Source organism: Convolutriloba macropyga, chromosome 2 (assembly GCF_964194025.1).
Source record: "Convolutriloba macropyga chromosome 2, txConMacr16.3, whole genome shotgun sequence".
NCBI classification, from domain to species: Eukaryota; Metazoa; Xenacoelomorpha; order Acoela; family Convolutidae; genus Convolutriloba; species Convolutriloba macropyga.
The window spans coordinates 49,451,822-49,474,885 of record NC_134469.1 but is presented as its reverse complement, the minus strand read 5'-3'; the positions used below and the strand labels follow the sequence as shown (position 1 = coordinate 49,474,885).

General features: G+C 33.6%; 1 protein-coding gene across 2 annotated transcripts in view; it reads left to right on the top strand.

Moving 5' to 3' along the window:
* LOC142358731 (protocadherin-23-like) overlaps positions 1-23,064 on the top strand; it is a 239,014-nt gene that overhangs the window by 83,777 nt on the left and 132,173 nt on the right. For both annotated transcript variants that reach the window (XM_075410273.1, XM_075410274.1), the window contains 5 exons: positions 7,945-8,214; positions 10,213-10,678; positions 11,033-11,231; positions 13,714-13,948; positions 15,293-15,448. In XM_075410273.1, the coding sequence (XP_075266388.1) occupies positions 7,945-8,214; positions 10,213-10,678; positions 11,033-11,231; positions 13,714-13,948; positions 15,293-15,448 (1,326 nt within the window). The remainder of the gene's footprint in view (positions 1-7,944; positions 8,215-10,212; positions 10,679-11,032; positions 11,232-13,713; positions 13,949-15,292; positions 15,449-23,064) is intronic.

The following is a 23,064-nucleotide window of genomic DNA, read 5'->3' as shown; positions in this document are numbered from 1 at the left end:
CCAGAGTTGTAGCTCCTCCCAGGAAGTTAAGAATGTCCAGAAATTGCAAGCCAAGAAAGTTCATTCCAATATATTTGTTCCCCGTACGAATCACTTTGGGAACAACGTTTTTCTCTATTAACAGATGATGCAGAAGATATTCTTTTATCAGGTTCAAATCATACCGAGAGCTATTAAACCCAAAATCAGGAATGGTGCTGTAATAGTTCTCAAAGTCTTGTCTCAATTTTGATAACATCTTGAGCTCGCACCTCAGTCTCCTAATTTCAAGTTCTTCATCCTCCTCTTCGTCGGGTTCAGCTTCGTTGTCAAATAAGTCTTCCACTCCAGTGGGTACCTCCTTGTCTTTCACTGGAACCAATTGTCGAACTGCCCAATACTTTTCTTCCAATTCCAGCACGAAAGCATTGAGTTTTTCCCTCATTATAAGTGTGCTTTTTTCTGCTATATTAGTCAAGCTGGATACAAAATCACGGATTAGTTGATATGGATCTTCGTTGCAAATGAATATTGGGTCTTTAAGTAGGTTGGAAGCTATCGAAACGCTAATGGGAACATGTTTTCTAATCCACGAAGTTAAATCAGTGTTTCTGAGTGTATTGTCGGGGACGGTTATTGACTCAAAATCAAATACAATAAGATGAGAAAAAAGCCTGAGTTCTTGTGGAACATTAATTTTAATGTCATCCAAACGATCAAAAATAGTTTCTGATAACTGATAGGCTCCTGTTGGGTATTTGTGGTGTGTCTTTTCGGAGCAATTTTGCATGTATCGCAATAGGTTGAACGATCTGTCGAAATACTGATCGCATATGTAGCAGCGAAATCTTTTGAGGAATTTGTTGATGTCCGCTGTCCAACAGATATGGTTATCATATCTTAACAAAGATGTTGTCTGTGCTCGTTTTAAGCAGGATCGACGAGTAAGTTCAGCATACATTTCTGACTGATCGTCAATGAAAATAGTGTAAACTTGAATGCTTCGGTCAGTCAAGTCTTCAAGAATAGGAATATCATCTTCGTGTACTCCTGGAAAGCTTTTGCCACTTTCCTTGTTGCTGAGAGAAACATCCGAGTCAATTTTTCTGTATTCTGCTGTAGATCAAGGCTTCCATTTATTTCGTATGCCAACGCACGAAACATGCACAAGTTGTCTTGGTAAGGTTTCAGTTCGCAGTCGGATACAAAACATTTAACTAAAGGATTCCTTAGTAAAGATGGTGGAATTGATTGTTGAATGCAGCCAAGAGGAACTCCACTCAGGAGAAATACAAAAAAAGTGACATTTGTAACACAATAAAATTTCCATTTCGTATCTGGTCGCTGACTGATAAGATTAGGCAGAAACTCTTCACTTCTCAACCTCGATTTGATAAAATTGAGATCTGAGTCATCGGAGAGAACCATAGGATTTAAAAAAATGGGGTTGTTGTCTGCTGCGTAAAAGTATCGAAATTCGTCCTAGTTATGCACACTTTGAAGAACAAAACCAAAGGAAATGTTAATTTTCGCTGAACTGGGTAAGTCTTTGTAAACAAAATCCAATTTGTTCATTACTATTTCGTGGCTGAGTTCGACTAACTTGAAGTTATGCACTTTCTTTCTAGATAATTCAAGCACCGAGTCTTGTAAAAAGTGCTTGACGGTTTCGAGCTCACTGTGAAGAGCGGAGGATTCTCCGTATATAGATAAGTCAACGTCATCGTAAGCCACTGGAGCAGAATGCTGGTGATTATTTCGTTTATGATGAATAAGTTGATAATACGTGGAGAACGATAGACTACAGCTTCTACATGAAAACTTCTTCTTTAGAATGAGAGGTGGTGCATGTTTAGAAGCAATGTGTTTCTGTAATTTGTATTCGTCAGGAAATGACTCGGTGCAATGTGGGCAATCTTTTGCGTGAAGCTTCTGATGTCTGCTCATATTGGATTTCAAAACGAGTTTGTCGCAAGACTTGCAAAGTTCTTTTTGGTCCGACTTTCGAGGCATCTCTGAAAATAAGTTGTAAGATTAGAAGTGAGAAAAGGAGGAGTAAAAATGTTAAAATGGAAGTTGCAATGAAATTAAATAGTTGTCAGAAGTTGTAAAGATTATTGTAATCAACTGCACTCAATTCTGTAAATCAGGAAAATGAAAATAAACGGAAAGGAAAATTTCTTTGTTAAAAAAAACTTAATATGACGACATAATGACGTAATTGTGACGACATAATGAGGTAATTGTGACGTTATTATGGCGTAATTATGACGACACTATGACGTAATTGTAAAGTACAGTGACGTAATTGTAAAGTACTACGATGTAATTGTAATGTTATGAGTAATTGTAACGATAATAAAGTGACTAGTTGTCTAATCACGTGAGAGTTTTATGATTATTAATAGATGACGCACTAGATTTGTTATTAGGAGACTTCACAAAGCAGAGGTGATTTACCTCCAAACAAAAATAATGGAATCACGTGAGATTTCTTTATTACAATAAAGATTTTGAAACTTGTAAAGTTCTGAAATTACGAAATTGTGGGACTAATGGGAGTAAATTAGAAAAATTTAAGAAAAATTTGAGTAAATTTCCTTGAATTTTGGGTAATTTTTCGAAATATGCTGATAAAACTAGTTATTTTTAGTTCAAACTGATTAACTTTTGTCAAGAGTTGGGTATTTTTGCCAAGAATTGGGTATTTTTTGGGAATTGGGTATTTTTTGGGAAAAATTGGGTATTTTTTGCCAAGAATTGGGTATTTTTTGGCCAGAATTGGGTATTTATTGGCCAGAATTGAGTATTTTTTGGGAAGAATTGGGTATTTTTTGCCAGGAATTGGGTATTTTTGGGAAGAATTGGGTATTTTTTGCCAAGAATTGGGTATTTTTTGGGAAGAATTGGGTATTTTTTGGCCAGAATTGGGTATTTCTTGGGAAGAATTGGGTATTTTTTGTCAGAATTGGGTATTTTTTGGGAAAAATTGGGTATTTTTTGGGAAAAATTGGTTATTTTTTGGCAAGAATTGGGTATTTTTTGGTCAGAATTGGGTATTTTTTGGGAAGAATTGGGTATTTTCGCCAAGAATTGGGTTTTTTTTGGGAAGAATTGGGTATTTTTTGGGAAAAATTGGGTATTTTTTGGGAAAAATTGGGTATTTTTTGGGAGGAATTGGGTGTTTTTGCCAAGAATTGGGTATTTTTTGTCAGAATTGGGTATTTTTTGGGAAAAATTGGGTATTTTTTGGGAAAAATTGTTTATTTTTTGGCAAGAATTGGGTATTTTTTGGTCAGAATTGGGTATTTTTTGGGAAGAATTGGGTATTTTCGCCAAGAATTGGGTATTTTTTGGGAAGAATTGGGTATTTTTTGGGAAAAATTGGGTATTTTTTGGGAAAAATTGGGTATTTTTTGGGAGGAATTGGGTATTTTTGCCAAGAATTGGGTAATTTTTGGCAAAAAATGGTAAAATTGTCAAAATTTACGTATATCAGCCAAAAATCGGGTAAATTCAGTGAAAAATGACTGAATTGCAATGAAAAATGATAAAATAGTATTCTCCTTATGTAAATGAATGAAAGAAAGTTATAGTTGTGATAACTATGCGCGAATGAATAAAATGTGGAAATGATTAAAAGTAAAAGTTCTGCAGATATATTTTAGTAAGTAGATAAGATTTGCTGAAGTGCATTAGAGCGGATGCATTTCCCTGGGGTAATTAAGATAATTACCCCTGGGTAATTACGATAAGATGACAGGTCTATTGTTCTCACTCTCTTTTTTAGGTACGTCTTTGGAAAATTGATGAAAATAGGCTATAGGTAGTCTTTATACATAGGTACGTCCTTTTACCCCCCCCCCCCCACTCTTGCTCCGATATAACTACTATTGAAGATGAATGATAAAATCAGGCTGACAAAATTTTGAGGTTTTTTCAATCCTTTGATTAATTTCTAATTAATAAAAACGGCAAATGAAATTTTGGAAATTTTGTAATGCTTTAATTATGCAACAGTACATTCTAGTGGTAAATTTTCATATGACTCAGATGGAATTATAATTGATTGCTTTTTCAAGAGAAGTGTTTTTGTTTCGTTTTGAATCAAAGTTCTTGAAGTTACAAGCAGGCGCTATGCCATGTCAAATTTATCTACAGCCAAGACTATCTGAAAGATTCGAAAAGTCTTGTTAGAATAACAGGTTTTGTTTCAGATTCATGGAGCGATTTTTCTGCTACATCATTTCACACAAATTCCAGAATATTTATACGAGGTGGTTAAAACAAACTTTACGCCATTTTGAAAGTCTTATAAAAAATAAGCAAATCCTAGGTTGTAGTCCAGTGGTAAAATGAAGTGTTACTTGTTTTTTTGTCAAAAATTTTAAAATCATCACACAGAACTTGGCAATTTGCATCTTGGCTCTCTTGTGGAGCGAATCGTTGAAATATTTCTTATGTTTTGCACAATTCTGTTTTTTTTGTTTGTAAATTTTAAAGTTTTCTGTCTGTTTAGCTTTTCAAAATTTTCTTATTGACTATATTGACTGTATAAAATGATTTTGTAAAAATTGAAAGTCAATATGATGAATTATGAATTAGAAGCAAACGTTTTTGCAATAGTTTGTGTCACCAATTAAACTAAAGTTAAATGCAGTTGATTGTTCCGACCCCACTTGTGGGGGGAGGAACTATATACTCAAATGGGTTTTTTTTTGTTCAGTCAATTTTGGCCGATCGATATATTCATCGTAGAGAAATGTGAGTGGTATCATTAAAAAGCTCGTCCAGCGTAGAATTGGAAACTAAAAAGATTATTGTGAATTTCGTTTCTTTCGAGGAGTTACTGAGGTTTGAAGTTTTGGCATGATGAACAACTGGATATTTGGCATGATTTTGTTCACTTTTAGTACATGACTTCCGTAGAAAGCTATTGAATTAATGGCTGTTGAGACTTCAAAATGATTTTTCGAGAAAATTAATTAACATCAGCCGGTTTTAAGCATATTTTCTTGAACTGTATGTCAGTCTGAGTAAATATCGGATCCCCTTTTGCCTTACTTGAACCAAAATTAATTTTTTTTAGCCGTTTTGTATTCCGGCTATTGGTGTTATGACTTCGATGCACGAGTTTTAGTAATTTTTTAAAAAGTTTTTGGATTTTTCTTTTGTAATTTTGGTTCCTTTTGGAATCCTAACCCATTATTCTAATATTGATAGTTGCTTTGGCTTAGAAAAGACTTTCAATGGATCATATGTAAAGTTTTCACAGAAAAACATGTGGTTTAAATGGCTTCGACACTTTCTTCTCACACTTTTCTACTTAATTTTTGGATATCTGCCTTTATTGGGTGTTGTTGTTTTCATAGACAATGGTTATCGTGAAATCTTATTGATGATTTGCGAATGACAAATATCTTTGTTGTGTCATTGATTCGTAACTTGGCGTATTTATTAGCTTCCTTTGAGAGCTATTGAATTTAATGGCGTTGAGACTACGGGTTTTCTCTAAAATTTCGTGGTTTTAATGTATTTGTTCATTTTTGTTGATTTATTGGAGTCAAATTGTTTAGAAGACCAGTCCCATTGCCGTTAAAAAATTAAATGAAAGTAGAAAAGTTTTTACTGAAAACTCATTTTTAATGGCTTCGACATTTTTCTCGCTCATTTTTTTTAATTTACTGTTTTAGCCTGTTTTTTTTTCATTCTTTAGGTAGCCGTATTATGCTGACCTGTCTGATAAGCTTGCAATTGAGGTTTGAATGAATGATTTTGCCCGAAGCAATCGGTTTATAGCGAATAGTCTTAAAGTTTAATATACTGAACATTTTTAAGATTTTTCAGGATTTTTCAATTTTTTTTTCATTTTGTTGTTCTTTTCGTCAACTTGTAACTTATTCTCATCATGGAGAGGTCTAGTACAATTCCTTGCATTTTAAAAATTTACATGTTTACTGATATCATGACGTAACTCATGTTTTGTTTGTTTGACAATATGCGTTTTCATAAAGTTATGTGAGTGGTGTAATTGTGTTTCTTTTTCTCTTCCTTTAGCACAATCGCGTAATAACAGATCCCAATGATTTTCAAATTTGGAGCAATGGAACTTATTCGCTTTTCAGCATATTTTTAGCTGAATTAGTAAATATATATAGAAATTGAAATAAAAGACATAATATTCAGATAATAGCTAATGATTTTATTGGCCTCACTAATTTGTGTTTTCGCAATGTTTGCAATTTGTTGTTCGTATTTTTTTGAGCTTTTCTACATGTTTAGTCCGTTTCTATGGCTTAGTCTAACCTAAGACAGGACCTATTGGTTTCATTCTGACTTTGTAACAAAAAATGTTAAGAATTATTTTGCTAAAAGCTAATGATTTTAAAAGATTTTGAATACTTTTGAATTAATTTGGTTTATTGATTTTTTACTTTCGCCTCAATATTTCTTCTTTTTGTTGACTTTTTGCCTAGTCTCATTAAGATAAATCCCATTTGCTGTTTGAGTTAGGAAAAAGTAAATCTGTGTCGTTAGGGTTTTTTCTGATTGTAATTTGACGTTGTTACTAGGTGCTTTTTAGATATTGAGTTTTGTTTTTGTTTTTGCTTTTTTGTTGTTTTTTTTCTCGTAATCTTTTTATTGGCAGATCACGTTGTAAAGAGGCATGGCATTATTGAATTCAATCATTTGTTTGGTTGTGTAACGATTTTTTTAAATTTCAAAGTTGTATTTCTCTATCTATCTTATTATCTCTTTGTCAAAAATGTTGGTCAAAAGACAGTTAAGTCAAAAATATAGATGAGCGCTGGTCGGAACATCATGTGCGAACACACATTAACCAGCCGCCTTGTTGACACTATAAGATTATTTCGGTTTCTAGAAGTTTTCGGGACTGTCTCTACAAACTTGGGAGTTTTTGAGGTTTTCAGACCTGTTCTAAAATATTATCCTTGAGGCGTCAGCACTTTCTAAATGCAACAAATATGACTGACTATCTATCATCTTGTAAACGACCTTGTTACGGCATTAAAATAAACTTTGCTGGCCATAAAATATTTGAATTTAGAAAAAAGATGTTTTAATTGATAATGCTTAGGTTTTGGGTATCTCAATGTTTAAGCACATAACATCCTACATCGTGGCTGAGAGGAGTTGAAATATAGACAATCTCAATTTTTAAATTTTTAATATACTCAGTTATACATCTCTTTTAACTTGACATGACCCCGGAATGAACGTGTCTGTTTGTCAAAATGTCTATCGCCTATCTAAACTGTAAATTAGTGCCCATATTTGAAAAGTTGGTATAAGTTTTCAGCTCCCTGTTTTTGATATTGTGAGTTAGTAAAATCACTGTTTTGCTCTTATTCTAAAGATATTTTTCTTGACGCTAATTGCTTAGAACTAGGGTGTCATCTACTTAGCATTCATAGTTTTTCTCGGGCTGCACGAATTAATTTTTGAACGGTAGAATTTGGTTAAGCTCTCTTGAAATGTAGAAACGAATCGGTTAAATTTGTACAGTACTGAATAACTAGAACCCAATGAAACGACTCTTAACATATATTGCCTAGACATGCAACATCTTATTTTTTTTTTGACAAAACTTGGGATACCTGAGTAAAATCTTGTTAAGCTAGTTTTTTATGAATCTTGACTTTTCTTGGTTAGATCCTTTAAAAATATATAGTTGCTTAAAGTACATGAACTATCCAAGTATGTACACATTGAGATGAAATCTTGCAGAAAATCTAACCAAGATCGGATCACAATTTTCCAAGTTTCGTTTTTGAGGAAATCACACCAAATCACATTTATTTAAACAAGCAGGGCACGTAAATGATGGGAATAGCTTTTTACGTGTGAGGTACGTACAGTCTTTTGATTGTCTTTTTTCCTGTTATATGTCGTGTTACACTGATTGCTTTCTATCAAATAGAGGCATGCTTTTAATTGTTACAGGTGAAGATTCGCATCCAATATCATACGCCAATCACGCATTCGGTGGCAGTGAGAGCACCATCTTCACTGTGAATGCATTGACCGGGGCAGTGTCTGTGACGTCTGAGTTGAACGCAGAAGAGAGTGATGTGCTCATCGTAACAATATCGGCTAAGAGTGACGAGGACCCGATGGCTGTCGGCTATTGTCAAATTGAAGTCTCTGTAACTGATGTGAATGACGTCACGCCCATATTCACGCATGCCCAGTCCAAGTTCGATGTACTAGAAGGTAGCAGTTATTTGAAATCTAATGTGCTGTCGCTGTAATGAGTTTTATATTCTCTTTTTCTGTGTGTCAGTGCATTTTATTTGCCTAACAGAGCACCCCTGCGCTATATTGTAGAATATATAATTATACCTGCAAAAATTCATAATGGGTTGCTAGAGCTTAAACTTACTGGGCTTGAGATCAATACCTTTTTTCAACTCATTGCGATGACCATGTCTCCTCAAGTGGAATCGTGCAAGTCTGCGCGTGCTTCAGATTGCTCTATAACATGCCATTGTACCAATCTGATAAAGTTCAAAAATTAAATTTTCTCTTAATCGAAAACACGAAGTCATTATAAAAAACTGTTTTTCTGTGTTTCCAATAATGAAACATGCTTTTGTTATACAGATTTTTACAGAACTTTCAGATAAGTTCTGAGAGTTGAGCCGAAAGACTCAGAAAGGGTTAGAGTAACCTCATTATTCTAATTTCGACTATTTGGCGTCCAAAAAAAATCTGTAAAAATTGGTTTAAGCGACGTAGTAAGACGTAGGAACATTTTTGTGAGAAATGTGTTTTTATGCTGAATGTCGTCATATGAATAGAATAGGTCGATTCAGAGAACTCTAATTTTAAATCATTTGATCAACACTGTTTCAAAAAAAGTTGAATCTTGGATGAAATGAATGTGATAGTACTGTCATCTGGAGTATGTAGTTTGGTTGATAGAAGTTTTCTGATCATCATAAATCCTCGACCACTTAATCTTTTACGCAATTGATTTTAAATAATGACAGCTCGTAAAAATATGAGGAATGACATTTCGGTTTTGAATTGCACATAATGATGCGACCCCTTTCATTTCTATTGGTTGCCGTTTAGTTGATTACTCGATTTTTTTTCATAGAACTTCGATTGTGTTGCCAATTTTTTGTTTTTGATAGTGTTGCAATCTTGAGACCACCCACTGAGGTAGTTGAAAGTGCCTTAGCACTCAGAATAGATCGACTAAATTGATCAGCACAAAGATCGACGTGTCTGATAGCTTGATGAAACCATAGAGATGAATTGCTAATATAAGTATTAAGAAATACTACGTAATCTTTTGATTCATAAAAACCAAAACCATTCCATTTCTTTCAGATAAGTTCTGAGAGTTGAGTAGAATGACTCAAAAAGGGTTAGAGTGATCTGATTATTCTAATGTCGACAATTTTGTGGCCAAACAAATTTTGTGGCCAAACAGAAAAAAATCTTGGACGAAATGAGAGAGTACAGACATTTGAGTTTTGGTAGATAGAATTTTGCGGATCATCATAAATCGGAAGCTTGATATTTCAAGCAATTGATTTTAGAAAATGATGGTTTCTCGCAAAAAAAATATTGGGAATCTCCTTCTAGTTAGGAATAAGAGATAATTGAACCTGTAAGACCATAAAGTTGTTCATTGTAAAATTATTGGTAAAAGAAAAGAAGTCTTCGCAAAAAATTCTTTTTGTCGCTTTTAACTTTTTTGCGGTGCTGTTTCTTTTCGTTCATTGCTAGAACTATAATGTACTTTTTACTTTCTTTGACAAATTGAAGTTAATAAAATTTTTTAGCTAAAACATTTTGAAGATAATTGTTCGGTAATCAAGAGAGAATTTCAGATTTCATGAGGTATAGTAAGTTGTTTAGATATATGACAAAAATTTATATGACAAACTAGTTTTTACTCATACTTAATTTTGAAAATAAAGCAACAAAATTGTCTCCAAAATTTTAATTAGTTTTTCAAATTGTAGAAGCTTTTTCAATTACACTACAAAGGCAGCGAAATTTGACCAGAAAAGACTCTGTCTCTTTTATATGTGTCCCTATTTTAAAAGAAAAGATCGGATCAACAAGCAGTGCGATTTGACTGTATAAATTATTTTCTCTTTCTCAATAAACAAAATGTGCTGAGATGTATAGAATTGCTCATATTTGTCGCTCAGGCCTCCCGAACTACCTTATTTGAGATCTCATCTGTTTTAGATCTTGGAGTTGGTGAGTCTGTTGGACAGGTAACAGCGTACGATGGTGACATATCAGCGCCTAATAACGTTGTCAATTTTGAAATCCTCGACTCTGGGAACGATACATTTGGGATAACCTCTTCTGGAGTCATCAACCTCAAGCGAACATTGGATTTTGAAACTGAGGTGGAACTGACACTTGAAATACTAGCATATGATTCCGGAGACATTCCATTGAGTGTCTCAACAACTGTCACTGTGTCTGTGCAAGATGTTAATGATAACAAGCCTGTGTTCACCAGAGACGCCTACTTCTTTGACATAAGGGAGGATCTCTCTTCCTTCGAGCTAATCGGAACTGTTCTGGCCACAGACGAGGACAGTGGAGTGAATGCGGAGCTAGTGTACAGTTTGAAATCAGCCGATGCAGTTGTGTTAAGCGTGTTTGGAGTGGACTCCCTATCTGGAGTTATCTATGCGACACGGTATAATTAGTTTCATTACTGATCATCACCGACAACATCAAGCATTGTAGATATGTTGGCTCCATTTTGAAAGACAAGTGATCGAATACAGCTAGTTTTAAGACCAGCATTTCGTGTTTTTTGGCATTTCTCGAGATATTTCTCGCAATGCTTAGAAATTTATTTTCTAATTGCATTGCATTTAACACCGCTTTTCGATAACTAAAAAGGATTAGCGAAACAAAACTGCTACTAGTAGAATCAGCTAATCACTGTCTCCGTCAAATGCTCTTATTACTCTAAGCTATACGAGTTCTCTAACTTGCTAGTTGTGGATAGTTCCTGACCTCGTTCATAATTTTTGTGTGCATACAGGAACCTAGACTATGAAGAACAGTCGTCGTATGAGTTTGAAGTGGTGGCCACAGACATGGGCGACTATCCTGCTCCCCTGAGTGGGTTGGCGACTGTTGTGGTGCACGTACTGGATGCCAATGACGAGGCTCCCCACTTCAACGCTTCTGCCTATTCCTTCCAAATAGACGAAGGGACAGGTCCTCTGGTAATCGGGCAGGTAATTTTTTTGTTTTACAATTCAACTGGATTTGTTTGTTCAGCTAATTTTCTTCAACATTTGGCAGCACTGATTAATTGGAAACATTAATTAACTAGGAGCTGCGATAATGTACTTGTGCACTTAATGTTCCGACACCTCTTAGCTGCAAAGGGTGCTCGATTCGCTAGCGAATATAGCTTTAAAGGTATTTTCCCAGCTAAATATGGATAGACATAGGTGCTTTAAAAAACTATAATTTTAGAATCCAGTGAGAACTTGAATCTTTTAAATGATTAATTAGCAAGAAGCAGCAAAAAAAAATTGATTTGAAAAGAGTCAATTGAAAAGGTCAAAAACAAAGATTATTTTCTATAATAATAAACTGTTGATATGAAAATTGTTGAAAAATTTTCATTGAAGAAAGTCAACGTGTTGCTACGAAGAGAACATTCTTTTTGAGACTTTTGTAATAGATTATAATAACGTTCAGAATAAACTGTAAAAATAAGACACAAAATTTTCACTTTAAGACCTCTCTTCCTATGAGCAAACAGTTAAAGCTCACGCTTTGGCCATTGGTCTTTTTTCAAAAAATGCATACATTTTTCATTTATGTTCAGACCAAAAATATTTTTTCATCATTTGTAAAACATATCAAATTTTGAAAAGTAATTTAAAGTGTTTAAATGAGTCTTCGAAAAAATCTGATTTTGAGCTTTTAATTCCGTTGAATGACGAACTAATACTTTTTAGTCCAACGTCAAAAAAATTATAAGGAAAGTTAATACCCGAATTTTTTGTCGAATGTGTCTTCAGATTCAGTTTTTTCTATTAGCATCTAAAGAGCTTTATATGAAACCATCGATTGCCGAAAAAAAAATTGGAAGCATTTCATAAAATGCTACTACTATTTTTTTAGAGTGAGTTCTTGAAATCTTTGTATATAATATGAAATGATGTTTTAAATATTTTTAAAAGTCATGTTCCTGACTGTTTTTCAAAAAATTTATTATATAAACTTTGTTAGCTAGAAATTCAATTTTCTAGATATGAATTCTTTAAAATTAAAGAAGCTACGCCTTGTTTACGGGTAATTCACTGAACGGTTTTTTCTGCCTTCTTTATTTCCATGGCTTAAAAGATGAAATATTTGAAGCTGAAAAGTTTTATCTGCAAAAAATTGTTAGGTATCACATGAAAGCATTAGATAGTTTCAGTAATTGCTCCTCAGTTGGCGAATTAAACCTTTGTTTAGTTGGACTAAGCGACGAGACTACAAAAAGAACACCAAATGCTGGCAAAACTAAAGAATTTTGAGCCATAAAAACGGTGAGCTCTACTGAGAAGACAAAGTTTAATAAATGGGGCTCATTAAAACATACATGGGATCGATTTAATTGAACCTATAACGAAAAACAAGCTTGTCTGTTATTGGGATAAAAATGTGGAAATATTTTAACAAGGACAAAAAAACAATCCGAATCATTTTCATCGCGAAAATCTACGATGAGAACAAAATGGGCCTTGCTATCGCTGTGAGGCTGTTAAAAAACGTAATCGTTCCAAGTAGTTTTGTATCAGAATTTTTAGCAATTATATCCAGAATATATTATGCATATTTGATATCGATTTAAGTTAGCAAAAAGCCGCCGAATTGGTAGTTGCAGAACACTTTCTTACGAACCGGAGGCACAAATAGCCCTATTCTGAGTAAGAATGATATTGTCAGCAGTTTTTATGTCTGCTCTACCCGTCAATCTGGACAAAGTGGGCTAAAGAAGCACAATTAGCGCTATAACTCATGGAAAAATGTTTTCATGAAAATGCCGAAATCCAAAAACAACATCATTTTTTTAACGAAATTGATAAAATTTTTAGCAAAAATTACAAAAAATTTTTACGAAACAACGCAAGTGAGGCCAAAGTTCAGAAATCTTTTGAATTCTTTGAAATCTTTAGAAATCTTAATTTGAAATTCTACGCTTGACAAGCTTTCTGATGGTACCACTCACAACTCTGTACGATAAATATATCGAGCGGCGAAAATTGACTGAACAAAAAAAACAGTTGAGCATATAGATCCTCCCCCACTCAAGTGAGTCGGAACAAAAACAGAATTGGAGCTTTTAGAAAATGTTTTATTCTGGAAGGGTTTCATGTATATTTCTTTTCCGTTTTGAAAATGAGTCGATCACAAACCATTCAACAATTTATCAGAGAAAATTGATTTGTTTCTCTGCTCACGTTATTGCAATGCAGTTCTTTTGAGTCATGTGATTTTCAGTCGTGTAGATATTTTTACTGGAAAATAGACTAATTGGATCAAAATTTAGTCGCGGTAGGTTAGTTTTTATTAGTCGGGTTTTCATTTTGTTCAAATTTTTCCGGCAATATTTATTTGTGATAAACTATACGAAAAAGCAGTACTGAAAAGTTATGTTCTTTATATGACGCTTCCTCTCGTAAGATATAGGTAGTGTCCGGTGGTAATCGTATTTAGGTGTTTGCAATCGACCCAGACGCTGGATTGAATGGACAGGTGCGCTTTGCAGTGGCAGTGAACAGTGGTGGCAATGCCGAGGACCTCTTTACAATCAATTCCCTCTCAGGAGTCATTTCTTCTACTCGCACCCTAGATAGAGAGGAGCAAAGTTTACACGTGATTGAGATCGTGGCTGAAGATCTTGGAGAGCCTACTAAGTCAAGCACTTCTCTCGTTTACATACACGTGTCAGGTTGGTCCCCTGTGCTATATTTTATACCCTCTAGTTAATTTATAGTAAAACGATTAACTCATAAGTTTCTTAATGTCATTAATCCCGGTGGAATCATAGAAAGTTATGCTGGATTCTGAAATGAATGATTACGAGTTTTTTGGATTGATATGTTAAACTTAGTGCCTCTCAGTTTGATGCTAAAAGCAGTTTGACTGGGCTAATTAATAACCGCACAGCGATAGCTGGGGCTATTAGTGGCCTTCTCTTGGTTTTTTACAACTCGAAGAGGAGTATTGGTTTTCTTAAGGTTTTTTTTTTACCGGAAGTACTATTCGTTCAGACGGCGTTTTGACCTAAAAGCGAAAGAGTAAAATTGTCGTATGAACTATATTTTTCTGAGCGAGAGAAGTTCTTTTGATCATGCGCTCCCTTCAGTGAATGACTTGTCGACTTCGAAAAGTCTTTTTGAGAGAATGGCGCATAAAGATAACCGTTTTTGACGGTTTTTCGTCCATTTGACTCTATTTTTTTTGCTTTTAATTTGGATTTTTGAATAAATACTTTTTTGACTAATGCTGCATTAAATTGTAGCTCGCTGTAATTGAAACCACAACGTTTCTGAGGGCCTAATAATGCGTTTTAAGTGCAACATAGGGACATATTTCACTAATTGTTTTTAATAGCCGCCCTCATTTTCTCAGCCGGCTATTATAGCGCTCCTATTTTTTACAATTCAAAGAATTTGAATTGTATTGGGGCGCTGTCTTTTTTTTAAAGATCTGTTCACACATTTTCATGATTTTTGAAGTCAAATTGGAGTAGTGATTTTGGTCACGCCGAAACCGGAAGTGGAGCGAAAAAGCGAGTGGTTTTGCGGCGTGAAATATTTGCGATCTAATTTTAAAGTAGAGTGAGAAAACGGTGTTTGAACAAAAATTCGCTTTCTCGATAGTGGTTTTTTTGTTTACATGCGGCAATTTCATGTAAACATTACAATTTGGAGCTCTGATTTTGAAATTTTTCTTGACAGTTTTTAGCCCGGTCAGTTTTTTGAGCCTATCAATATTTTTCCATTCTGGCCATTTGAATTCATTCATAAGGACCAAACTTATCTTGAGACTGCAGATGCCTGCAGATATAAAGAGGCATGAGTATCAAGGTTTCACCAAACTAAATGTTTACTATAATTTACAGTAAAATTGTTATATGAAGTCCCGAAATGAGAAGAATTATAAAACTATTCTCCTCAAATAGGCCATATTTAAAACTCATTTTATCGAAGCATGCTGGCGATTAGCAAGTTTTCTTTACAGTCAGACAAGAACTCATCTGCTTCACATTTATAGTTTTGGTTTGTTTCAGACGTGAACGACAATGGTCCTCAATGTGAGGCGGATCCTTACAGAGTGCGTGTTCATGAACTGACTCCCACTGCTACTGTTATTGTCAAAGTACACGCTACTGATACTGACTCTCTCGGATCCAATTCACAAGTCGTGTATGCTTTGTCAGCCTCAGGTAGATGAACAATTTTTTCTCGGTCCTAAAACTTAGTGAACTGCTGAAGGTTTTACCGGTGACGATAAAATTTTTATCACTTCTTAAAGTTTGCCGAATTTACCTGCTCCTATAACTTCAGTGTTTCGCTGATTTTTTTGCGTTTCATTTTCAAATCGTTTGTATTAGTTCTTGCTTTAATGTGTGTTACAGAAAGCTCCAACATTCCCCCTTTTAGTAGGGGGACGATTTATTTGTTTGAGAAACCTAATTAAATACTTGATAAAACTGTTTTTTTTTCTATTTGACAAAATTGCATTAGATTCAATTTCATATCTGTCGTTTTTTTTGTTCCAGTAGTCGTACTAATGAAACAACTACATGATTCTCACAGACTTTTACGATTGATTATGCACGTCTGTCTCTTTCAGGATTCTATCAAAATCTAAACTTCAAGACATAGACAACTTTTTAAAATCTAAATTGATACAAAGATGAGTAAAATTTGATGCATCAGCTGGAACTTTGTGAAAGATTCTCTAGCTGTTAACCATGATAAATTGGAGGTTTGGAACTTGGAATCTGTCCATATTGTTTGTGGAGAGATAAAGAACGTTACCATTGAAAATCTCGAGGTTTTTTATGTACCTATTGTTTAGAAGGCGTCCCTTAATTCTAATAGGCTTTTATTTTGCCCTATTTTTCCTCTTCATTAGTTCCTTTATTTAAAAGCAGTCGTGATCCTCAATGCCAAATCAAAAAGTTATACGAAATCAATTTTTTGGCGCTATGCTAAAGAAATTGATCATTTTTATTAATAGCCGCACAGCGATAGCTGGGGCTATTATTGGCCTTCTCTTGGTTTTTTACAATTCAAAGAATTTGAATTGTATTGGTGCGCTGTGTTTTTTTTTAAGATGTGTTCACACGTTTTTCAATGACTTTGATCTTTCGAAACGGGATAAACAGGTAAAGCCCAGCGGGTATTAAGTTTCATTAGAGGCCCAAAGTGGGCTTTAGTAGTCTTTCAAGTGCGTATAGTGGTGCAGCTGCTGGGATGGCTTTAATTAAAGGTTAAAAGGTCATTTTTAGGAGTTTAGCGTCTCAAAATTGTGCAATTTTTCGTGTTTTTTGTGATTTTTTTGCGATTTTTGTTTGATTAGTCTAAGGTTGAAGTTTTTAAAAGCTGATGAAGGCCTTTTGCGAGACAAAATTGCTTGTTATGACCATTTTATGAGCTATATGTCGTGGTACTACAAACACAAACACACAAAATGATACTCATTTTTGCAATTTTTTTCAGGTTTTTTGAAAATTTTTGTCATTTTTGAGTTTTGTAGCCCTAGGTGTCACGAAACCTCATCTAGGGTTTGATAAAGGGTTGGATGATAGGTTACTGCACAGTTTCTAGTGGTAATGGAACGGTTTTCAACTTTTTGACATCATGAATTTTAGCATTTTTTGACAAAAGTTGCAAATTTTTCATGTTTTTTGTTACATTTATTGTCATCCTTCAAGTTGTTTGAGTCCCAGGGGAAACCCATATTAGTGGTTGGATAATAAGTTACTGAAAAATTTTTAGTTGCCATGGAATAAGTTTCAACTTTTGAACATCACAAATTTGCATTTTTTTCAGGTTTTTGAAAATGTTCATCATTTTGTCAGTTTTTCCAGTTTCAGGGACCATGCAATCTCCGTTGAGGTTTGTTAATAGAGAACTGCATAGTTTCTAGTAACAATGGAATGCTTTTTAACTTTTTAATGTCTCGAATTTTAGCATTTTTTTGATAAGATCTGCAATTATTTTAATGTTTCCTATAGTTTTTGTCAGTTTTTGATATTCGTCGATTCTCAAGTGCAAGAAAACCTATTCCGCGTTTTGATAAAAAAAGTTACTGCATGGTTTTTAGTTTCATTGGATTTGTTTTCAGCAATTTAACCTTTCGACTTTTAGAAATTGTTTGATAGAATTTGCAATTTTTTTTAAGTTTTTTTGTTTTAAATATTTGTTTTTTATTTATTTTTTCTTGCCTCAGTTGCCAGGTAAAAGCATCCAGGGTTTGACAATATTTTATTAAATAGTTGCTAGGGGGCAATTGAATGGCTTTCAACATTTTAATAGAAGGAATTTCTATTTTGAAGTTTGAAATTTTTTCTAAAATTTATTGCCTATCGATCTATGCGCCACTGATTTTTTAATGCTTGGAATTGGGTTACTGGATAGCCTCTAGAGACACAGAAATGATTCTGAAGATATTTATATCACAATTTTTAGCAACATTTTCGTATAACTTGCAATTGATTTCTTTTTTATCTTAATTTTTTGGTCATTTTCAAGTTAATCGATCTTCAAGGGCCAATGAATATTTTTCAGGTATTGCGGATATAATACTGGACTGATTTCAGAAATAAAAACTGGTTTTGAACATATTTTTGTAATAGGTGTTTTTAAAAGGGAAAAGTTTTGCCGTAGGTTTAAAAACTTCAAGAGTTTTAGCAATGAGTTTGTTTTTGTTTAGTTTTGATTCTTTTAGTTTCTCAATTCTTTGGTGATTTTTGTGTTCTGGCTGGCATTGTTCAATTGATCTGCTGATCAGGTAGAGTGCGTCCGAGGTTTTCATTCAATTCTTTGAATTGTATTTCAGGACTTGTCCTGCTATGTTTTTTATTTCGTCATGATTTTTGTTACGACCATATGACGTCACAGCCACTTTTTGTTCATTCGTTCATGCAATTTCAACTGAATTGCATGTGTGACGTCATTTTTCACTCTTAGTGGAGCGAGTTCTTTTGTTCATGCGCGTGATTAAATTTTTGGTCATATTTGACTTACCTCACTCTCAAAAATGACTTCCTCACTTTGAAAGTGACTTTTATTTACTTTAATTCAAAGAGATAAGGTCAAATGGGCGTGTGTCACTCTAAATGAAGGTTATTTGAGATCAGCTAATAGAGGCAGCAATAACTTTACAGATTTTTAATCAAAATATAACAGATCAGCCTTCAATGAAAAGACGAATTTTTTTGGTCTGTCTTTTTTACTGCTTTTTTAGACTGCCGATCTACGAATCTTTTGCGGCTATTTTCTGGCAATCTGCCAGCTATGTTTCCAGTTTATTTTCTTTGCTTGGTTGTCTCAATTAGGGCTCATGAGAATCAATCATGACTATTTCGAATCTGTTATAATAATTTAAATAGTGAAGCTGTTTTTTGTCAATTTGAAGATACCATTTTGGAAGCTCTTGTTTTTGATAGAATTGAAATTTTTAAAATATATTTAGTCGGATGTTGAGTTTTAAAAAAGGAATTAGTTTTAGTAAATATCTATAGATATATTGATATATTGAGACGCATCATTTGTGGAGCACCGCTGATGCCAATACCTCTTGTTGTTCTTTAATGCAAAGATCTGCATTTATTTTTTTTTATGATTTTTGCTCTGAGCTTGCTGTGCTAACATTTAGCCTTTATTCAATCAGTTCTCATCAAAATTAAAAACATTGAATAAAATGATGAATATCCAGTCAATGTGTTTGAAACTTCAACTCTTCACAAGAAACAAGAAAACAACGAAACCTAAAAACAATTTTTTTCGCTTAGCCTTGACTAAAGTTGTTAAAGCTAATATTATTTGAAAACCACTTTAATTCATTTATCAAAAAATGATTAATGTTTAGCATTTGAATTCTTCCGAAATTCATCAGAAATCATTATGAAACACAAACAACAAAGAATATTTTGAATTTTTAGCTCTCAGCTTTTTATGGCAATCCTTCTGGTAAATTTTAGCTCAGCGTCAAGTATTTAGAATCGAAACAAGAAATTTTATGTGAAAAAAAAGAAAAAAGCATATTGTAAAATGTGAGGCCGAAAATTGCGTTTAGTGGTCCCATGTTTCTAAATTGGCAAATGGTTTGAATTATTCTCTCGCAATCTTTGATTTTTGGATTTGATCATCAATCTTGAAAGCATTAAAAGATATTTATCATTTGTTCATATTTTAGATGTTACTTTGATAGTTCTTCTTGTTCTTTACCATTCTTTAATCACGGTTTTTATTAGTTGGCTGACGCACAACATATGTATACCGTTTTTAAAAAGCAGAACTAAAAGTTCACTGGATAAGGCTGAGGCCAAAGCAAGCATTCGTGTGCCGCAGAACAAAAACAAAGTGATTTATATATATTCTACTGGAAATTTTTATGGTATCGAGAACCATGCTTGTTGTTTTTATTTTTTTTTTTGTCTTCAAGCGTATATAGTTAAAAATTGATAACTAAATAGAAAAATTGGAGCATTTTTTGAAAAAAAAAGAAAAAAGATATTGTATGTGCGCAACAAAAAATGTTTTTTAATATCTTTCATCCACATTGTTTACCGTATTTGCGTGTTTACCAAAAGAGCAGCAAATACAAGGCAGCGACATTGTTGAGAAAAGGCAGAGAAAATAATGTTGAAATTTAGTACCCGATAATTTTATGAGGATTCTTCTTCATATCATATTTCACTAGTTTACTTATACGTTTCCGTTAATTACTCAAGACAAATATATATATATATATATATATATATATATATATATATGTATATATATATTTGTTTTGAGTAATTAACGGAAACGTATTTGTAAACTAGTGAAATATGATATGAAGAAGAATCCTCATGAAATTATCGGGTAATAACTTTCAACATTATTTTGTCTGCCTTTTTCTCAACAATGTCGCTGCCTTGTATTTGCTGCTCTTTTGTTCATCAGTACATTTTCAGCTTCAAAATCTCTTCACTGTGTTGCAAAAGCATAATTTGGGTGAAGCGTTGTTAAAATATTTTTCCTCCCACGAGAAGATACTGAAAACATCAAAAGATTTTTAAAATCTTGTTGTTATGAAGAAAAATCTAGTTTCATTGAAGGAATCGAAATTGAGGAAACATCAAATCCACACTCTGCTGAAAAACTTGAGGTGAAAGCATGTTTTTCCGGTTTAATTATTTATTATTTCTGGTAGAAAAACCTAAACTACAAATGGTAAAAATTAAAATAGAAAAATGAATCTCTTGGTGAACAAATGAAATCATCGTTTACAAAATATAAGATCTCTGACGTTAAGTAGAGAGAAAACCAATTTAATCGCAAGGTTGCAACGAGTTTCGATTTCATATAATTCTTGTCATTAAGTGATCTCCCTGTTTGAAGAAATAGTAATTCTCGTATCATCTGTCGGAAACGTATTCTTAAATTTAATTGTCTTAGGTTTGAGTTTTGTGTTTCATTTCATGATTTTGTACATACCTAGCAGGCATATTATGATATTAACTCGCGGTGTTTTCTAGCTACAAATATTGTCATTACCATACAATAATTCGTACAATAAAATCGTACAATTATCGTACAATAATTCGTAAATGTTTCTTCACTAAACATCGTACAATAATTCGTAAATGTTTCTTCACTAAACACGATGTGTTCGAACCCTTCGGACTCTCTAGGAGCTCTTTCTTTCTTGTAAAAATCCGGGAAAGTTTTTTTAAAAATTACATTTTTCCCAGTGCAATTTTCATTTTCATTAAACGTGAGGATGAGAAGAATAAATTGTGGGAAAATCGCCGAAAGTTGTGTTTGAATCTACGCTTCTAAAGCTTTTTTTGAAATAAAGGCCGCTTCGCATAAAGGTTCAGTCATGTTTAAAAAAATATTGAAGCAATACTAGCTGTGATTATAAAACGAATTGGTTACTAAGCCTCTTAAATGCAGACCTAGTTATATTCTACTTTGTGATTTTTCTACAATATATTCCGAAATGATAGATGGATACCAATTTTTTTGTTCAAAGAATCGACGTTTATATTGAGTTTTATGTCTTTTATGCAGAGCGTTCGCTTGACTGTTGTTTTCTAGAACATTCACTTCTCGATTGAATTTTGTGAGCTTGATTTCTTGATTTTTGTTGGTCTAAGATGCTCTTATTCAGCAAATTAGGTCTGTTTCTTAAAGAGGATGGTTTTAAAATAAATGATTACCAGGTTCTTTAGCCATTTGGAGAGTGGGGTTTCGTACCTCTCCTTGGTCGGAATTTTTTGCACCCATAACAAAATATCTGGGCGGCAGCCCCCTCTGAATTATACTGTCCCTTCTGTCGTTAGAGAATAGTTTCCGTTGTTAGTTGTTTTATTAATAGCTGCCGTCCGCCTCTCAACGGCTTTTCTTTTGGCGTTCTTTTTTTAATTCGCTTTACCTGTCGGTCGCCTTTTTCTTTTAACATAAGGCACAATTTTCAGGTTTGTCTCTTGAGTTACCTCACTCATTATTTTGACTGAATGGATTATAAATTCTGTCACTCTCTCTTGAGTTACGCAATATTGTGAATACACTTAACGTCAAAGGAGTCAGATAAAAAATCAGAATAACACTACGAAGCGAGGTCAATAATTCAGAACGCCAAAGCGTATTAGACCGATTGGTAGTTGGCATTAGTATGGAGCTTTATATGCCTCAGTTCAGAAGTTGAATTAAGTTTATTTACAGAACATAACTGAAAATGCACACCCAACAAGAACTTTTTTCACTTAGAAACAAATTCTAGAATTTTTATCTTTTTCTTTTTTGTTTGAATCCCAATGTTTGTCGAGCGCATCGATCGCAGCTGTTTTGAGCTACTTTATTTCAGGCTGTTTGAACAACTGATAAAAGTGTTTTTTTTATAATCTCAATAATTATTTAATTAAAATCTAAATTGAGCCATTTTTGGTTAAAACAGCGACAGCGATCTTCACTTGCTGAATAGAGTTTGAAAATTTTCTTTCTCTGCCGATTTCGCCAGTTTAATTTTTCGCAATGTCAACAGCTGCTACTAAGACAGAGCATTTTGAGTCAGCAAAAGTTTCAGACTGAGTAAAAGACTTGCTCCTTACGTTCGTTTTCAATGAGAGTTTGAAACTTAAAAAGCAGTATCCACTTGGGTCAATTCAGAGCCGTAAAGCCCAACGTACTCTCATGGATGAAATTGTATAATAATTCAAAACTTTTTCCAGGGGTTGATAATTTATTGACTCAATTTGGTTCTATACTTTTTATATTTCAATTTCTCGAATGACAATTGAACGAATTATCCTTTTAAGCTTTGTTAGGAAATATGTCTGAAAAAAAAACTTGCTCGGTTGTTGTGACCAAATCATTTTTGTAAAAAGTTCTAATGATGAGAGGCAAAAAACGACAGAAATCCAAGGGATGAAATTAAGAAAGACATTTGAGACGGGGTATCTCATGGCAAGAAAGCGCCAATTGCAGAGATCCCCGATATTACTTTATATAACGCTTTTTGCGCGTAATTGAGCTTCCATTGCAAAATGAAATATTCAGAAGTCATTCATCATCCCAGAATCCAATTGCATCTGTATGTGAAAAATTGTGTTCACTGAAATTGATTTAAAGACATTCTGACCGTTTAATTGTCCCTGCTACTAAGGAAACCTGTTGGGCCTTCTAAGGTGTAGGGCATTTGCTATTGAAGATTCTTGATTGTAGCATTAAAGTATTTGTCTTAGTTATTTGTCAGCACATAGTGTATAATAAAAATGTCAAGTGGTGTGTAGATAAGTTCTTTGCAAGCTGTTAGTTCAGTGAACCCCAAAAGCTGATT